Source organism: Lissotriton helveticus, chromosome 12 (assembly GCF_964261635.1).
Source record: "Lissotriton helveticus chromosome 12, aLisHel1.1, whole genome shotgun sequence".
Taxonomy (NCBI): domain Eukaryota; kingdom Metazoa; phylum Chordata; class Amphibia; order Caudata; family Salamandridae; genus Lissotriton; species Lissotriton helveticus.
This window is the reverse complement of record NC_136073.1, coordinates 578,994,166-579,014,058: the sequence shown is the minus strand read 5'-3', so window position 1 is coordinate 579,014,058 and position 19,893 is coordinate 578,994,166. Positions and strand designations below refer to the sequence as shown.

General features: G+C 47.3%; 1 protein-coding gene across 4 annotated transcripts in view; it reads right to left on the bottom strand.

Annotated features, from left to right (window-relative positions):
- Nucleotides 1-19,893, bottom strand: part of KIFC3 (kinesin family member C3) — a 446,810-nt gene that overhangs the window by 32,877 nt on the left and 394,040 nt on the right. For all 4 annotated transcript variants that reach the window (XM_078670026.1, XM_078670025.1, XM_078670028.1 and 1 more), the window contains 8 exons: nt 18,238-18,303; nt 17,839-17,979; nt 16,625-16,864; nt 15,073-15,246; nt 14,836-14,983; nt 14,466-14,596; nt 4,643-4,754; nt 3,044-3,225 (listed from right to left, as the gene is read on the bottom strand). In XM_078670026.1, the coding sequence (XP_078526152.1) occupies nt 3,044-3,225; nt 4,643-4,754; nt 14,466-14,596; nt 14,836-14,983; nt 15,073-15,246; nt 16,625-16,864; nt 17,839-17,979; nt 18,238-18,303 (1,194 nt within the window). The remainder of the gene's footprint in view (nt 1-3,043; nt 3,226-4,642; nt 4,755-14,465; nt 14,597-14,835; nt 14,984-15,072; nt 15,247-16,624; nt 16,865-17,838; nt 17,980-18,237; nt 18,304-19,893) is intronic.

Genomic DNA, 19,893 nt, shown 5'->3' with positions numbered 1-19,893 from the left:
GCTGCAGTGGTCAAAAGTGGACTTCTGACTGCAGAGACTGAGGGAGAGGCGTGGGGAGGAGTCTGTTAGAAAGATATAGCATATCCCCTTTCTACAATATGAAGTACCCATTGTTCTGATGTTACTGCCTTAAAGGCCTGTGGGAAGCGGAACATCGATTCTCCCACAGGCCGCCCATGCGCCCTGGAAATAAAGCAGCTTTCCAGGTAGTGAAGGGAAAAAAGAGGAGGAGGAGGAGGAGGAGGAGGAGGATTGCTGGGCCTGGAGGCCCAAGCTGTTGCCTCTGCCCCGAAGGAGTAACTGAATCTGTTGCTGGGGAGGCTGTAAGGGCTGTCTTCCTTGAAAAAGAAATACTCTTGAGAAGACAGACATTTTTTTAAACTGCCTATAATCCTTTGCGGACAACTAGAGCGCCAAAGATAGAGCTGTTCTCCACGCTTTAATACTCTCCAAGGCAGCGTCATCTTTGTACTGGAAGAGACAGCCTTCACTGAAGGTCATATCCTTGAACGCCACTTGGTCGTTTCTTGAAAAGCCAGCAGATTTGAGTCAAGAATGTCTATGCAAGGCCACTGAGGAATCTCGATTCCCCATCAGGTGCGTATGCAGGGAGGCTCCTGGATTTTCTTTCGTGGAGGATGGCACCTGCACCACCAGACTTTCTGCAGAAGGGTGCACCAATACAAACTGTGGTCACCCTGGCTGTGCCAGCCTACATCTTTCCAGCAAGTAGTTTACTGCAGGAGCCGATGTGACATTTTCCCAAACATCTCTCACCAGCTCCATGGGGGCTTCACTGAGGGGTAGGAGTGGTTAAGTCACAGAAATAACAGGTTGAAGGACCTCTGTGAAGCTAATCGACCTCAATTCTACAGTTGGTGAGGGAAGTTCAAACATGCTAGCTGCCTTTCTCACGACGACGTAGATATAACTTCTGTGAAGATCAGCCATGAAGGATGGGGGCAATAAATCAATGTCTACACCAGGCAAAGAGTCAAGTCGCTTGCACCCTGAAGGGTTATGTAATCCACAAAATCAGAAGAAGTGGGTGGTTACAAACTGCATGCATCACTGCGGGCATCGGTATTGTGTTGTACCAATTCTGGCATCTGTAATGAGTCGGAGTCAGAGCCAAAGATATTGTGCTTCATTGGCTAGTAACACTGGCAAGAGGAAGCATCCCTGTTTTGTCCTATATCGTTTCTCCTCTATGACCTTTCAGGTAGGCATCTCTTCTAGACTTCAAGAGGATATCTGGCAATATTGCGGCTTGCCTTTCTTGAAAGGTAACATTTGCTAGCACTTTGCGTTTTTTTTTTGTTTTAAACCTAAATCTCTGGGGGAAAAGTACAAAGAGTAATAAACAACAGGACAGTAGCATCCGCATCGGCGGTTGTGGTAAAAAGGGAACAGACGATGTGCTGGAGTGGACACTTTATGGCTCCAATGAAGTCACTTCTGCGTCGCTTCCGGTGCTAAAATAGCGCCAGTGCCCTTTACCAACACAGGGGCGCTATGGAAAAGTTTCCCGATCCAGTTTGGCACCTCAGGATATTAAAAAGGTGAGAAATCTGCAGGCAGGAGTATTCATCAGCCTTAATGTGCATAGCAATTACTGTTCTCTTCTCCAAGGGGAGTTGAAATCAGTTGCACAAATAATAGGCTACGGGTACCAGTCAGTGGAAAACCTCCTTAGATAAAACACACAAAGAATTGTTAAGACTAAAATTGCTAAAAGGCTCACACACTGCTAAAGCGAAGAATCTTGCCTTTAATATCTTTTTCGCAGTCACGTACATCAGATTTCGCTTGTGTGCAAGATTTTAACAGATAAGGCCTTTGCAGTGGGAAATACTCCTGTTAATGAAAGAAGTAATCGCTGGCTTAGGAGCACTTAAAATCCTTACTGAAGTGTCTATGTAGTGCGACAGATCTGTGTCTAGTTCACTATTTGCTTAAGAGCAAACTTGCCATTAAAGGGTCAAAGTGATGCAGTCATTTAGAATTGAAGTAGGTGTACATAAGATCTGGAGGCCTAAGAGTCCTGACACATTTTAAGACCATCATCGAACAGCATGAAAGCAAAAACGTTTGGCTCAAGAGGGCCAAGAGCTTTACATACATTGCTATCCTTGGACAGAATTCCTGCAAAAGAAGACTTCTTTACGATTGAAGTCCTTATCAGAGTGAATTTCCGTTTAGAGTAAAAGGATAAACTGAGCCTACTTCTGTAAAGCAAAATTATAAAATTAGGAGGCGAAGGTAACTTCATGTTCTTTACTTATTTTCTGTTTTCATTTCAGAGGAATAAATCATAAGCCCCTCCGACCCCTCAACTCTGCCCCACCTCCTTTGCTTTGCAAGCTGAACATTTCTATTAAAAAAGTTCAAAGGCTCTGAGACATTTCCCAATTCACTTGTATTTTGGAACAAAGTGGCAACGAAGAATCATCGTAATGTAGGAAGTGTCAAGAGTAAACAAAACGAGAACATTTTAGTGTAGGTGTCAAATACCAAAACATCAAACAGTTAAGCAAGTTATCCAATTTGTAGCTGAAGACGTTGGCTGCTGAGAATGTGTTCCAAACACTAAAATGAATTGAAAAACCCCTTTACATTTCATTAAACCTCAATTGAAGTCAAAATCATCCTGTGAAGAAAGATTAAACGAACTGGGCTGCCAGGAGGGATTTTATTGAAGTTTCAGTGCTGTAAAGGACTAATTAATTAGCCTCTTCAGAATTATAAAAAAAAAAGTGAAAATAAATTTACATGATTGAAGATTCTAGGTCCCTCAGTCGAGCAGATGAAAATATACTCCATGATCATTGTATTTTTATAGTGCATGACTAGAATCGAAGGATACCGGTTTTTATGCTATCTTGGAGGTTCTCCATGTTGGGTCCAGCTCCTGCTAATGGGTTAGGTCAGATGAACATCCAACCTCCCTCTCAAACACGCTCCCAGCCACCAACTCCTCAATATGTTACTGAACAGGATAAGAGGCTATCCACCACAAAGAAGACGGAAGACCAGAACTTACCTCCTGCTGAGTGGCCTGAGGAGGGAAGATCTTGTCCAACTCAAAGGTTACTGGCTTCCCCCGATGAGCAAGGTGCAGAATGGCATCATCGTCCTCATCAAAAATCATTACATTCGAAGACTCTAGGCCCTCGCCATCCTCTTTCGTTACTGGACGCACACGGCCAAAAACCCGAATATTTCCTGAAAGAAATATAAAAGACGGGTTGTATGGATAAGGAAAGCCATTCCAAGTTCTTGCTGGTGATTCATGCTGTGCAACACTGCAACCACTGAGGCGCGCTGTACACCAGTCGGCACCGCATCCTCACCGTACAAAGCCATGGCCATGGCCTATGATAGGCCTCACTAGATGGGAGTCACTGACTACAGATGAGTGTGTACAGCAGGGGGATACATGTCAACAATGAGCCCTTCCCAGGGCAGCCCCAGAGGACGGTGGAGGGGGCATGAAGGACTCCAAAGGGGAGGAAGATGGCTATGATAGCCCTTACTTAGGCAGCACTAAGGTCCCCTAGCCCTCCCTGGCATATTAACCATTATCAGAATTCATGTTCCTCATAGAGGGGCAGCAATGTAATTTTCTACCATGGCTATGGAGGGGCATGACGAGGAATTTACGGACCTTCGGATAATCTTCAGTGCATTCAATCTGGAGTCTTTGGCAACTGCAGCTACTGAGCTCCACTGTGACAGCAGGAGATCTGTGGGTATTGATGCGGCTGGGGGGGGGGGGAGGGAGGGGGGTTTGCAGGGAGTAGAGACTACCCAGCAAAAACGCCACACTGAACGCAACACTGCAGGCATGATTTGTTTGTGTGGATCTACGAGGGGAGTGCCAGAACAACACAGCAATTAATCTTCCTAGTGCATCACTTAAAAGTATGATATTGGAACATTGAATGGAATGGCAACATTTTGAGCTGAGACAGCTTTAGGGTTAAAATCAGAGCTGTGATACATAATCAAATGAAAGACAACAGACCATCCTGTTCATATTCAAACTTTAATACCTACATCTGGTATACATTAATACATGTAATAAACCCAGGAAAGATTTGGAAGCTGGAAATAGCTTTGGATATGATCTAGTTCGGGCCTTGGGTCACCTTTCCAGTTTGCACTATACTTAACAAAAATAATGCACTCCCCGCTGCATGTCTCCCACAACATGCACAACAAGACCCCATACTATCACTGCACAAGCCGTTGGACCATATTGTTAACAAAAAAAGGTTTTCCCTACTCCTGTTTTGAGCCAGTTTCCTTGCTAGCCAATCCAGATTAACATGTCCTCCCTACAGTCACCCATCAAAGACTCTAGAAAACACCCCATCTCACCATACTTGCCATAAAAAGCATTTCCTTAACTCATTCAACAAGCCATTCCACTTCCCCCACCACCACCCTGTCTCTGCTTTCAAACTCAACCTGCACATCTTTTACTTTATTGAGGGCCTTTTCTCAGGCATGGCAATAGTACACAGGTCTTGGTTGCCCTTGTTCCTTCATTTTAAGGTAATTTCCTATCCCCCAAAGCCTTCTCAGTTTCAGCCACACCCTCTTGCCTTCACCCCCAACAACGATTGCCCTACTTTACCTTTTAGTCTAACCAGTTCATTGTGACACTTCTTCCGCAGCTGCATTTCCCGTCTGTATTTGCGGAGCAGTCCTTGGTTAGTGGTGGTCACCTCCTCAATGATCTGCCCTATCTAAGAGAGAAAAAGCAGAGTCAGTAGTCACAAATGCACCTAACTCACAAAAGGAGACAAGGAGACAAGAAAACAAGGGGCTGGAGGCAAGGGAAGAACATTGCACCGAGAATATCCCTGGAAGCAAAATATCGAGTGTTTACACTTGACAGTAAAACCAGTTGATAAGAACTACTGAAGTATACTAAATGGCTCACCACTAAGCATTACGCAAGACAAATTTATTCAGGTCTGGGCCCCCAAAAATATCAGTTCTATCAAATATCCTCTTTAACATAACCATACATTCGCCGGAGTATGCAGTAGCTGAACACAGTCACACAGCTCTAATATACTGAATAATACCACTACTGTTGGGTAAAAAAATAAAAAAAATGCCTCCTGAAATTGGAAGTGCCCCTTAAAAATGCTCAAATTAAAACTCAAAACATACCCCCTTCGAGAATGAGTTTATCATCAAGGATACAGACCTCCAGCCATATAAACATGCAACAAACACTGGTGGGATAGTGAATGTATTTCCTTATCTTGTAAAGTAAAAAATACATGTCCTACACCATCCAATGACCATAAGAGTGCCTCAGATAATAGTGACTTCGAGAAAAGATCACAAACATTCACTCTTTACTACAAATGACACATCTGGAAATGGCCTCCCCTCCAGCAGTCAAGGCTGGAAGCTGCCCCAGGAGTTCCCACAAAGGGATCATCATGTCTTCATTAACCAAGTCTAATAACCCACACGGCTCCTCCATGCCAGGCACAGAAGCTAAAACAAAGCCAACACGTGACTAGTAACATCCAGACACTGCGGCAGAGGCTGGTCTTTCCAGGTCAGCCAGACAACGAGCTCTTTCCTGTGCAGGACAAAGCACACTTTTATACCACTTCACAGGAGCGATCCAAATCACCCTCTCTGCTCATGAAGCAAACTGAAAGTGATGTGTTTAATAAAAGAACCTTGGTGACACGAACTCCAAGGAAACCCTTTAAAGGGGAGGGAAGTCTACCATAGAAAAACAGGCCCCTATGCAGAGGTCAGGATGCAGAGCTTCCCTCACTGAGCTACCTCGCTACTGAACCCTTACAACAGTCACGCTAGTAAAACTCTGATGTAAATAAGTACATGTGGAGCTAGACCTATATAAGGGACATTTAAACCAGTGCAGAAGGCCTAGCTTCCAACCGATGCAACCCCAAAGCAAATGCTTGAGAGCAGTTCAGATAAAAACGCCGGCATTTGCCGAGTGGAAATGCTCTGCCTACATATTAAACTGCCAGTGCCAACAAAGTGCGTACCTAGCGAGTGCATGGAAACTGTCGAGCCGAGGTCTCACCAACCCTCGGGGAGGTATTTCCAAATAAATGGGAGGAGGCGGATTACTCCCGGCCCGTGCCCTGCTACGAAGAGTAGGTGTTTGGAACTACGACGTGACTCGGAAGAATGTGGGTGTGACAAGAATCTTTGGAATGGAAGTTTCGACAAGTGATTGCTATCTGCCTGTTTATTTGGGTCAGTTATTCCAGATCACTTCAGAGCTTGGTAGAGCGGTCCGGCTGAACCCTGTGGTGCCCATCTAGACAGGGTTCTGTCGTCACTAGATCGGCAGAGGCTCTGTATTCATCAGCTTACAAGTTTCACGATGCGTTTCTGCCAGATGTGGCACCTGGCCATCTGAGCACGAAAGGTTAGACTCGTTCAAGATATCGTTAAAAAAAGAATGCGCCTGCCCGAGGCCACGCAGTGGCCATAGAGAGGGCGGGCCACTAGTCTCGGAGGGCTGTCCCGCCCCCAACAGGATGTTCTGCTTCTCCTCCTCACTGGTTGGAGGAGGCGGCTGGCCGTGATTCTCGTCCAGGGCGGCGGGGAGGGGCCTCCGTGGGTTCTTATGCTTCTGCACCACGTTGGAGGGCCTCTTTGCCGCCCCGGACGCCGTCTTGTGCTCATCGGGACACTTCACATAAGTCATTAGCGCACAACTTTCGATTTATCAGCCCTGTTCACGAGCGTGGTCTGGCCACGGGGTTGTCGCGCAGCCCCTGTGATAAAGTTGAAAATCCATGCAGGCTCTCGTACCATACATGATAGTTGTAACATATGTCTGGAGATATTTAAAGTGCCCGGGATTGCAAGTGTAGAAGTGGGACACTTTCAGGCATTTCATTCCAGAGCTTAATTCGAAAAATAATGTTCCAAAATGTGTACCGGTGCCCAGCGGGCATCAGGCTCTTATCGTTGCTGTTGAAACGTCGGGGTGACAAATCCCAAGGCTGAGAGTTTATTAAACCTCAGGCCCCCCCCCCTTAATCTACTGCAAGACACTCCCTGCCCCCCCTTTATCTCTCTTGCAGGTTCCTTGTCCATTTGGAGATCGTCATGCTAGTAGTAGCATGACACATACTAACGCTGATTTATGTGCCGGCCATTTCCATTGTTGGGATGGCCTTAAAGAAAAATTAACTCTTCATATACCTCAAACTTATACAGAGATTCTGGAGGAATCACGTATTAAAGAGTAAAAAACACTTTTACAAAGCCATTGATTAATATAATCGATATGTATCAATATTGCGTAATGTCTACTAGTTTATGATAATTACGGTTTCCATATTGGTATGTACAACACACGCGCGATAAAACTTGGGGACTTGGATTATGTTTACTAACACATCCGGACACGTGGTTAACATTGTCTTATTACCATAATACGTAAACATTACTGTTCAAACATGGCTGTGTTTTTGGACTGGGGAGGGCTTGGTTATGGTTACTTGCAGTATATACGTTGAGTTGTGGGCATGATACTTCGGCCTGTATATCGGTTTCCCGACTATATTAGTCATACCTTACCAGTTCGGACCCCTTTAAAGGGATCCCTGATGTCAGTGCATATACTGGAGTGCCTTGCGGTCGCGCTAATGTCTGGGGCCACCTTATGCAGGGCTAATAATCACCCTAGTTTGTACGCGGTACCATAACACAGACCCATGCACTTGTCGTCGGCCCCCTTTTGGGCCATTGGGGCTAGGCCATCCACCCATACAGTGGGTCACAATATTTCAATGCTTTTACATCCGTCTCTGACTGGAACTTAATGTCAGGAGGAGTATAAGATGTGTTTTAGACATAGGGTGTCCCTACTATGACGATTTTGTGGCCACACCAGAGGTATCCCGAACTGTTTTCCAGTTTGACAGCAGACTTATGTATGACTGCGCGGCCCGGGGGAGGGGCGTAGTTGTGCGCTCAGTGTACAAGTATGTGAATGGACGCCTGCGCTTGCGCAATTTTAAGGCCTTTGTGAGCATTTACTGGACTACATCCATCTTTATCTCAAAACATGATAGTGCAACTGGCAGAACAGAGGCACGTGGACCACAACACTGCGGAATCAGTGTCCCTAAGGTGGTAATCCTAAGTCACTTTTCATTTATTTGGCGTAGTTTGGGTCTATTCTAATACAGTAGAGCAGACACTCCGTAGAAGCGTCTAAGGGTGCTAGGGGGAGCCTCGAGCCGCGTTGTGACTTTTGATGACTGTGTGGAAATTATATTGGCACCTTGATCATACATATGACAGTCTTGCAGCGGTGCTTATTTCAGTGTCGCTCATTGGGAGGGGCCCTCACTTTTGGGTATTTCTTACTGTACTGTCATGGCAGTCCGTCGGGTAGTCCGTCTAGGATGTGCCTAATGTAGCATATTTGGCTAATTAGGCTAGCCCTAGGTAATAGGTTCATATTTCACCTTCAAATTTTATCTCCTGGGGCCTTGCCATGAGGCTTAGTTTGTCTTGTTTATGAACATTCTTGGGACTTGCTCTGTTTTAACTCAACCATGACAAGATGAGGTGAGGTGAACATTCTTGGGACTTGCTCTGTTTTAACTCAACCATGAGAAGATGAGGTCACTTGACAATAGTCAATTTGCTCTCCCTTAATACTGCTGTTGTCTGTCGATGCACCCAAGGCTCTTGAATTTGGTAGACGGCCTATCCGCTGAGCATCAGATCGGGAGCTCCTGCTGCCTTCCAGTAGTGGGTGGGGTTTTCAGCCTGTAGTATTCACTCATTTCACTTCTAGTGGGGCAACTGAGCAACCACTGCCTGAGCCTGGACTGCCAATAATACCTAAAGGAGCGGGTCCCTAGTGGGCTCTCATTATAGGAGTGCTCAAGAAGTGAAGTTCCAGCTGTTATGGAAACTCAGATTGCCTATTTGGTATTCTCCCCCCCCCCCCCCCCCTTTTTGTTCGTTTTCACTATTATGGGTGGTGGCTTTGCACGAGGGGCTCCTTTCAGGATTTGACACACAGTTTTTCTTCGAGGTTAGTGCGGTTGGGCTCCCCTGGCTTGTGTTTGAACAGCTTTGTCTTGTCCCAGAGTAACCTTCAGATTCCTGGCGGATGGAGGGGCTTCCTTGGCTCGCATTGTACAACCGCGTGAAGGAACCAGAGTAACCTTTATAATTTTCCTATGCCCCTCCCAAAGTGACAAGCCGGCCTGTCGCTTGCTGTCGCCAACCTTGTCCCGATACCCCCCCCCCCCCCTCTTTGGTTCAGCTTATCTTACCCCTTCGGGGGGGTCGCAAGTCAATCTCAAGACAAGTTATACTCGTGGTAGCATAGACTTGCAGTCTACGGGCTAAACTAGGGGGCATGTGACTCCGGCTGTTACCTGGCCTGCAGGGATATCACAGCTAAGTCCATCTTTGTCCCGGTGCTCTTGAGCATTGCTGCACAGGCGTTCATCGCAAGCACACTTTCTCCATGTTTGGAGGAGGATAGCATTTCACCAGTAGGGGTATCCTAGCGGGGTTTGCCTGCTGCGCTTGTTGTGAGGGGTTGGTTGAGTTTCAGGGCATGTGCTGTTACGTCTAGGGTGCGATATGAAGCGCCTTCAGCGGTCAGGGGCCCCCGCTATTATCGTCATTTCCGGTTAGTATGTCTTCCCGTTCTGGGGTGGCTACTCTATGGTTGTAAGGACTAAAAGACCTAGGGGTATCCGCAGATGGTGGCGGGAGGCCTGGGTGTCTCAGTAGGCATGTAAGGTTCATGCCAGCATCAGGTATCTGCGAGGTGGTATGGGTCCACCGCGCTACCGTCGCCCTGGTCTTGTTCAGTTTGACTGATTAAATGCTCTGCAGAGCAAAGATTGCAGGTTCTTTCCCGAAAGCATGGTGGTGGTGCCATGAAATGGTTCACCCAGCGTAGGGGTCTAGGCGTGTCCAAACAATGACAGGTGTCAGGACCAAGTCAGGGTTATTGGGAGGAGGATGGTGTTCACCTCACGCCTGTTGGCTTAGACCTCCTCCGGCTGGACAATAGTGGCAGTAGGCCTGGGTGTCTCATTTGGCATGTTCAGTTCATGCCAGCACCAGGTATCTGCGAGGTGGTAAGGGTCCACCTCTCTACCGTCGTCCTGGTCTTGCCTAGTTTGACCGACTAGATGCTCTGCAGAGCAAAGATTTCAGAGACCTCCTCCTGCTGGACTATAGTGGCAGGAGGCCTGTGTGTCTCATTAGGTATGTAAGGTTCATGCCAGCATCAGGTATCTGCGAGATGGTAAGGGTCCACCGCTCTACCGTCGTCCTGGTCTTGTTCAGTGACTGATTAGATGCTCTGCTGAGCAAAGATTGCAGGTTTCCCCGAAAACATGGTGGTGGTGCCTTGTAAGGGTCACCCAGCGTAGGGGTCAGGGCGTGTTCCAACAATGACATGTGTCAGGACTAAGTGAAGGGTTATTTGGAGGAGGATGGTGTTCACCTCACGCCTGCAGGCTTAGACCTCCTCCTGCTAGTCTTGCAAGAAGCACTCATGAGCAAAGGTTGCAGGTAGTAAAGGTAGCAATGGTGGGGAGGCCTGTGCGGCAGCGGGTACCACCGCACAGGCTGTGGCGGAGTTACTGGGCGATCCGGAAGAAGAGAGGTGCAAACGATGTACTTCAGCGGGCACATAGGGGTGCCAGAGCCTAACCTGTAACCTCATGGGAGGTGCAGGAATTCGTGTCGGCGCCCCAGTAGTCCTTCGGGCGGTTGTGGGCCTGTGCAACCGGGGGTTTGCCTAGTCACGCCAAGGGGCGTGTCAGTATTTATATTCTAATTGTACAGCAGTTGGGTGGTTCGCCACTGTGCTGTTTGGCTCAACAGGCGGGCAGGTGGCGAGAATGCAGCCGGCCCGGGATCGCCCGTAATGTTTACCCACCTTCATTACATATGTTGTATGTAATAAACCTGCAGCAAATTTTTCCCCAAACTAATACGATGTCTGTGTATTATTTTGCGCGTTTGGGGAATGTGGGGGCGGGGGACTTCATGTGGCCCTGATGTGACTATGCGCCTGCCCGAGGCCACGCAGTGGCCATAGAGAGGGCGGGCCACTAGTCTCGGAGGGCTGTCCCGCCCCCAACAGGATGTTCTGCTTCTCCTCACTGGTTGGAGGAGGCGGCTGGCCGTGATTCTCGTCCAGGGCGGCGGGGAGGGGCCTCCGTGGGTTCTTATGCTTCTGCACCACGTTGGAGGGCCTCTTTGCCGCCCCGGACGCCGTCTTGTGCTCATCGGGACACTCTTTTTCCCTCCCTTGCCTCTAACCCAGAGTGTCGGTATAGGGGATTTGTGGAGGTTTTTAATGTGTCCATTTATCGTTGCAGGTTGGAATTAAGCGGAGTTACTGGGCGATCCGGAAGAAGAGAGGTGCAAACGATGTACTTCAGCGGGCACATAGGGGTGCCAGAGCCTAACCTGTAACCTCATGGGAGGTGCAGGAATTTGTGTCGGCGCCCCAGTAGTCCTTCGGGCGGTTGTGGGCCTGTGCAACCGGGGGTTTGCCTAGTCACGCCAAGGGGCGTGTCAGTATTTATATTCTAATTGTACAGCAGTTGGGTGGTTCGCCACTGTGCTGTTTGGCTCAACAGGCGGGCAGGTGGCGAGAATGCAGCCGGCCCGGGATCGCCCGTAATGTTTACCCACCTTCATTACATATGTTGTATGTAATAAACCTGCAGCAAATTTTTCCCCAAACTAATACGATGTCTGTGTATTATTTTGCGCGTTTGGGGAATGTGGGGGCGGGGGACTTCATGTGGCCCTCATGTGACTATACTTCTCACTCAAACGGCTAAAAATAATTTATTTCCCTACTGAAGCAAAAGGCAATACAAGAATCGGAATTCAGTGTTTTGAAGTAAACACTTCACATCCACAGTTTTTCCTAGTTCTGCAGAAATCAACTAGGGAACATGTCCTGTAAGAAGGCAAACATAATCCATGAGAATGATGGTACGTTAAGTACCAATTCCACATATACCTTCATTCTAAGATGGAAATTCAGAAAAGGAGGAATTTACAGCACCCAGTAAATACCTCAACCCGGAGTAATGTTTTTTGCAGATTGCTGTGTGTGGTAAAAACCAGCCCTAATCTGACAAACATAGTCAGGTTCTGGCTTCCAGATTCGCTCCTAGATTCCACCTGTTTAAAAAGTGGAAATTCAATAGGGGGTTGTTCGATCACTCAATATTTGTGAAGGTATTCATGTTCGCTGCCATGCTGTGCCAGCTGCCTTACTGACACCAGCGATATCTGGATTAACCTAACACTGCTGTAATTTTGTTATTGTGTTACTTTGGCTTCCCAATCTCTGAAGTGGCTGGGAGGCAGCACGCCGACGTGAAAAATACTCGATTCAAATAGTAAAAATAGTCCTATTCACTTGCCCAATGGTTTTCCTGGACTTGGAACGAATGTCCATCATATAAGGTAAATTTAGGCCAAGCACCTTAGAGCACTTTTCAAAAGATTGGGATTACGCGATACATTTTTTAGTCACCTGGAGACTGATTTGCTAAGAATCACAGCGTGTTGAGCCATGGTGACATTCAAACCCGACTCCTTCAATTAATCAATCAATCATTTGTAAATCTTATTACATACCCGCGAGGGTCTCAAGGCGCTGGGGGGCGCTACTGATCGAACAGCCAGGTCTTGAGTATCCTCCTGAAGGTCAGCAGGTCTTGGGTCTGTCGAAGGCTCAGTGGGAGGGTGTTCCATGTCTTGGCAGCGAGGTGGGAGATGGATCTCCCACCGGTGGTTGTTCTTTGGATGCGTGGGACGGTGGCGAGTGAGAGGACGGCAGAGCGTAGCTAGCGGTTGGGAATGTAGAAGGAGAGCTGTCTGTTGAGGTAGGCTAGGCCAGTCTTGTGGAGTGCCTTGTGTGCGTGGATGAGGAGCTTGAAACATATCCTCTTGTTAACGGGGAGCCAGTGCATGTTTCTCAGACGGGGGGTGATGTGGCCGTGGCATGGTACGTCAAGGAGCAGTCGTGCCGAGGTGTTTTGGATACGTTGTAGTCGTTTGATGAGCTTGGTCGGGGCTCCCGCGTAGAGGGCGTTTCCTTAGTCGAGTCTGCTGCTGACAAGGGCCTGGGTGACTGTCTTTCTTGTATCTGTCGGGATCCATCTGTAGATCTTGCGGAGCATGCGGAGGGTGTTGAAGCAGGAGGAGGAGACGGCGTGGACTTGCTTGGTCATTGAGAGCGTTGAGTCGAGGATGATTCCCAGGTTGCGTGCGTGGTCGGTGGGTGTCGGGGCTGCCCTCAGTGCAGTCGGCCACCAGGAGTCGTCCCAGGCTGAAGGGTTGGAGCAGAGGATGAGGACCTCCGTCTTGTCTGAGTTCAGCTTCAGACGGCTGGTATTCATCCAGTCGGCGATGGCCTTCATTCCTTCGTGGAGGTTGGCTTTGGCGGTGATGGAGTTCTTGGTAAGGGAGAGGATCAGCTGAGTGTTGTCGGCGTAGGAGATTATGTTGAGGTCGTGCTGTCGGGCTACGTGTGCGAGCGGGCCATGTAAATGTTGAACAGCGTCGGGCTGAGGGAGGATCCCTGGGGTACGCCGCAGATGATCTCGGAGGCTTTGGAACAGAATGGGGGAGGTGGACGCTCTGGGTTCTGCCGGAGAGGAAGGAGGTGGTCCAATCCAGAGCCTTGTCTCGGATCCCTGTGGCGTGGAGGCGTGCGCGTAGTGTGCGGTGGCAGACGGCGTCGAAGGCGGCAGAGAGGTCTAGGAGGACGAGTGCTGCAGTCTCGCCATTGTCCAGCAGGGTCCTGAAGTCGTCGGTGGTGGTGATGAGGGAAGTCTCCTTAAGTTCTTTTATAGGTTTCTAATGTAGCGCAGGGTACTTGAACTCCTTTAGAGAGGCCGAACACCAGTCTGCATTTAGGGCCTCCTGGAACTTATGAAGAACGATGGTAATTCACCTACACACAGGGCATGGGAACAGTCTCGACAGAAGGAGACTGCTGCTCCTACAACAAGCGCCGTATTTATGGTCCTGAGTAAGGTATGAGGGTAACTCTTTAGAGAGCTGAGCTGGTAAATCTACGCACCACCGAGCTGACCTGTACCACTAACATTAGGTTGGCATCACAAATGATGCCTAGATTTAGTTCTTTTGTGGCTCGGGTGAAGTTCAACTCCACTAATGGAAGTAACCATTTGCAAAGAATGGGGCACCTGAAAACACAATGAATAAGATATTACTTCAGTGCTCAATTTATAAGTCAAAGAAATAATACGTGGATACTTGAACTTCCGATAAAATCTGCTGACCAAGGCTGCAAGTCCTGCTACAACATCACAGTTATGGAGAGGGTGGAGGATTTCATGAAGAACAAACTAAAGATTCCCATGTTAGCGGCTGGGTTCTACTGCGGCACTCACCTCCTCTCGCGCGTTCTTCAGCGCCTCCTGCAACAGGTTGGGGAAGTCTCGAACTTGTCGCTTCAGACCATTGTAATCCGTGGTGAGTGTTTTTAATGCTGGCTGGAGAGTCAGGAGGTTAAACCGCACCCCTGTGGAACAAAACGGCAAACTGTAAACAAACAAACCAAAGAACCTACAGCCAAAAACAGTTTTGTCGAATATAGAGTAGCATCCTCCAGCTTGCAGATCTGGAACACACCCATTTTCCAAAAACACCAAGCACTAATCCGAGTCATGGATCACTGCGATTCCTACGTAGATTGGCTCATGCCACTTCCGAACACTACTGCGCCAAATAAGCAAGAGACGCCATGCAGCCACCACCTACCTGCAAGGTTCTCATGCACAGATTTCATTTCAGTCTGTGCCCTTATAAAGGCGTCCTCAATGGCACGGTTCTTCTCCGCTTCCATGGACTGCATCTCCTCCACCATCTCCCCGTGTGCTCGCTCAAGTTCCGCCTCGTACATCTGGATCTAAAACAGGTGCTCAGCATCAGATACATGGAATAGCTTTAGAAATGTGGGGGATTCTCATACTCTGTACCCCGCTTCCCATACAGTACCTGGCCTCGGAGCCTGGCAGCCATTTGCTGGGCTCCGCGCAGCTGCTCCTCCATTTCTCGCAACACCTGCCTTTGCATGGACACCTGCTCCTGCAGTAGCTGTGACCGTGCCTGCTCCTCGCAAAGTGCACGCTGGGCGTTGGATGATTCCACCTCCACCGTCTTGACGATGTACTGCAAGAAATTACAATAAGACATCGCAATCACAATCTAGTTCTTGTGCTCCTCTTGCACACAAGTAATACAGCATGTTTTAGGACTATTCTACACAGTCTGATATTGCATTTCACTCAAATGGTGATAAACCACGCTGCCCCATATAAAAGGTAGTCAAGAACTGTAGGAGAATCTTACCCAATATGCCCTCAGCCACAAGGCTGCCATTTGCAGGGGGCTGCGAGTAGATTTTCACATGTATCTAGAAAAGCTGCAGGTCTATCCTCATCTTTTCCTATACGGGGTGACCGGGCCTCCCAGCACATTTGGCCTCACATTGATTTATGCAAGGTGTGAATGAATGGATCCTCACATGCAAAAATAGCAGCTGTGAGCGCATATTCACCTTTCTCTGTGGAGGCTGTGTGCGAATGCTAAGTGTAGTACATACGTATGTGTTCTAGTCTTTGTAGAATGCAATTACTTCATTCAGAATGTATTCCTGTATTGTTCCATGTTTGCTTGTAAAGTAGAGTTCTGTTCTATGACAGTTACTGGTTGTTTTTGTAAGGAGCAGTACGTTTTACTTCCCTTTATCTTATTAAATAACTCTACCAATCTCACTGGGATCAGTCAACTTCCTTTACTACACTAAGCTTCACGTGTGCATTTCGTACACGTTTTGTTACTTCATGTGCGGCAGTGTGTCCCCACCTGTATGTATAGGAGCAGAGTGCCTCCTCCATTTACCTGTAGGAGCTTTGTGCCCTGGATCTCGCCATGCTGTGAGAATGTGCTCATCTTTGTATCCACGAGCTGTGAGAATTCCTTTATGTGCAGGCTCTTGCCTTCATACAAGTTCTTGGCCCAATTCGCTGAGTCTTCTGCAGGTAGGAGTGAATTACTTTTGCATTACTTCTGGCTTGCCCCTGATTCCAGGAGTAAGCTGGTGGTTCTCAAACAGTAAGTCACAGCTACGTCTTTCTGAAGCTGGGCCAAGATCTTTACATATGAAGATATAGGCATGTCTACACCTTTATGTAGGCTGTGTGTGTGTGTATTTTCGCAGCGTTTACGCCTACCTATATCTGGATGGGTTCACCTTTATCTGCGGTGCAGCAAACGTCCGTTCTCAGCATTTCCTGCGGGAGCTACAAGTTTCCTCACATTTCTCAGGGGAGACTTTGAATATGTTCTCGCCTTGCCCTTTGATGGTTCTGAACATGTTCTTGCCCGTCTCTTCGACGGCTTTAGGTGCCTTCTCGCCTTTATCTGCGAGGGCTGCAAGTGGGCTCTCACTTCTACTTGTGTGGTTTCACGTGCATCGTCACATTTATAAGTGGGGCTGTGAGTGCTTCTGAAGACTTTCATGGTGGGGCTGCCGGTCGGGTCTCACCTTTATCTGTGGGGGCTGGGCTTTTACGCTTGCAATGGTCTGCTGGCACTCTTGAAGCTGCTGGGTGAGCCTCTCTTCAGTCTCTTCTCGCTCCCTCTGGGTCTCCTTCAGCTGCAGCTCCACCTCAGAGAGACGCCTGCTCCTCTGCTGCAACTCCCGCTCAACCTCAGCAAGGCGCGCCTGTCGCTCCTTTGCCTCCTGGTGCCCCTGGGATAGCTGCTGCCTCAGGTGTGCGTTCTCCTACAAGAGGGAGACCATGGAACAAACCATAAATATAAAAGCAAGGTAGTCATAGAAGCAAAAACAATCAGCTTGTTTCTCTCTTCAGTGCCGCAACCCATTGCGTGCTTTTCATCTAAAATGCACACATTTTTGAAATTTCACAAGAACTGTGTACCACAAACACATTTTGCCTTTTATTCAAAATGTAGAGCAACTACGCATCACTCTGGACCACTAAGGTGTGTTGTAGTCCTCCTCTTCAGCCAAAGGGTTGCGTTTTTAGCCATTATTGCCTGGAATGTATGGGACACTGCTTACCATCAGGTAATTTCTGATGGAATTGGTTGAATACATTTACTATCCGGAGCCTCAATATTTACCACTGGCCCCCATGCTTATGGCGTGTGTGTAGTGGCCATGCACAGTGTAAGAAGCGTGGAGCCCAGTGAGAGGTGGAGACACTATATGGCTATTTATCCATATCGACAATGATGGCTCTTATGATGGCAGCTTACGACTGTAAAGAGTCTTTGGCTTCCCGGTTGAGGTAAGAGTGAAATAGTAAACATCTCATGACAACACTCTTTGACCCCTCGCCCCCCCAAACGACATTGTGTGCATGTGTCACTGTATAGCACCCTAAGATGGTTGTAGCTGTGGTGTTGGACCAATGCATACTAGCCAGAAGCAAAGAGATAGGACACCCTGAACATTATGGTACTAGTGTCAGACCATTATGAACATTACACTTGGAAGCTTCCATCACTGCAGACTATCGATCAGAATACAATGCTCATCTTCCGTGGCTACCACCAAAGTTAGTTCACTTTCTGAGCCACTCTCATTGGTGCATACAGGCAAAGTCCCTGGCAATCCTAAAGATTCCTGGTGGTGTGCTCCTGCCCTCCTATGACTGAATCTGGTGAATGTGCCTGGATGGTGGTCCCAGACGGTGCTTGGACTCATATGCACCCCATGCATGGGCTCCATACCTTGCTGTGCTTGCAGTCTCCGCATTCCAGAGGTCGCTTTCTTAACTCCTGCAGTTCCATCTCACAGGTTTTCAGGTCTCGTTTTAGACGCTCATTTTCTGCGGCAAGCAGGTCTCTGTGCTTCTCCAGGTCGGTCCCAGCCTGAGTAAGGCAAAAAGGAATATAGTCACAGACAACCCGAAACCGACTTCAAAAATCTAAGTGAGGAGAGGAAAGGGGTAGGTGCTTTTTCTGTGAAGCCAGGGATCAGGTGAATGAAGACTAAATGGGACACTAGCGCATAACCTCAATGCTTTGGAAGAAATGCCCAGAGCGATCGCATGATAAACAGGAATGCTAGGACTCAAGGTCATGGAACAGAAGCATTATGGCTCGCTACAGAGAGCACCCACAACTCACCATCTGCGACTGAAGTCTGTGGACCTCCTCGGCCTGATTCTGGAGCTTTTCTTTCAAATTCTCCACCTGCCCAATCAAAAATAAGACTATGTTACAGACTGGTAGCATTGACACAGCAGCATGGCATCTTCCAAAGACTGTTCTGCAATCTTCGTTCCAGAATCCAGAACAGTCTTTGAGTAATGTAAATAACTTATAAGCACTCCCAGTGAGAGAGAGTGTAGCCCGCGAAGACTTCAGAATTAAGCCATGAGTCTTTTAATGTCACTAGTCAATTCCTTCATCTGCAGGCACGGATAGGCCTTGCTAGCAATAGCCTGTTCATTTTTGCTGCCGTTTGTGGTTTATTTGTCAGCATAGGGGCTACTCGAACTCACGATTGATAGGCTCTGGATTCGCTACCCGAAGTTGTGATTGACTAAGGTGGATTACAAGCAGGTTTTAGGATTTGTTTTGATCTACATAATGGTGTCTTGAACAAAAATACCTGCTGCAAGCACAAGGAATCTAAAAAATAAACGAGTCCCTAATAACAAATGAACCTGTACTTCAGATTAAAAAATAACACTACAGAAACATCTTTTAAAAAATGAGTGTGTTCTTTGAAATGTTTTCACATTGACTTTTGCTTTTCTTGTCCTTTTACATGTATTTACTTGTAATCATCTGTTATTTATTTAAAGTTGTTCTACAGCTTTGTGCGTCTTCTTTTGATTACTTAAAAGTGGTAATCAGTCCCGTGTCGTCCACACCCCTTTCTTTATCATTACCTCTGCTGATTTCCAGGCTGTCTCCTTCACTGCTCCAAAACATTTTAAAACATGACCATTATACATTACCTTTGTTTTATTATTCCGGCAGATTATTTTGCTGCCTGTAGTCTGTTTTCTTTTTCCATGCGTCACTGTTTCAAAGTCTGCTTCCTTTTGCTCTTCCTACCAGTATACAACGTAGCTAACCTCAGCAGCTGCCTGCCTAACTTTAAGGAGCTTTTCGGTCTCCAATTTTGATCTCCGACCCTTAAGTGGCTGAGATGAGGCTCCATGATAACTGATTATTAAAATAACTTAATGGAAATCATTTTTCTATATTGATTTTTTAAAGCGTATTTCATTTCCCATACAGCTTGACACCACGAAGTGGCTATTTTATTTTGGAACTTTTTTTTTCTTTTGTAACAAGTGACCCAAAATATTAATGTAGTAGATCGATAGCTTATTGAAACGTTTTTAAATTCTCATCTACACCACAGGAAGAGTCCACCCTGCAGTTCCTATAAGATGGAAGGGTGCAAAGACCCGGCCTCCCCAAGAGACTTCACCACTTAACAAGGGAGGCGCTTTGTGCAAATAGCACAGGGTCCCTTGAGAGACTGGATTTTCATTAAGATTGGTATAAACTAAAAACGTCAGAGAATCGGAGAACATTAATAGGCAAAACAGAAGGATGTAAAGAAGTTTCCTGACGAAGGGAATCAAAGTTAGAAAGGCAGGCAAAGGCCTCTGGGATCTTGCTGGCACAAATATTGTCAAAGCACACAAGATGATGGACGGAATGTTGCACAATGGCAAAACATTCCCCTCCAGTCACAGATCTGGGTTTAATCCATCGTTATTTTGCTCACCAAAATAACAATGAATTAAACCCAGATCTGGG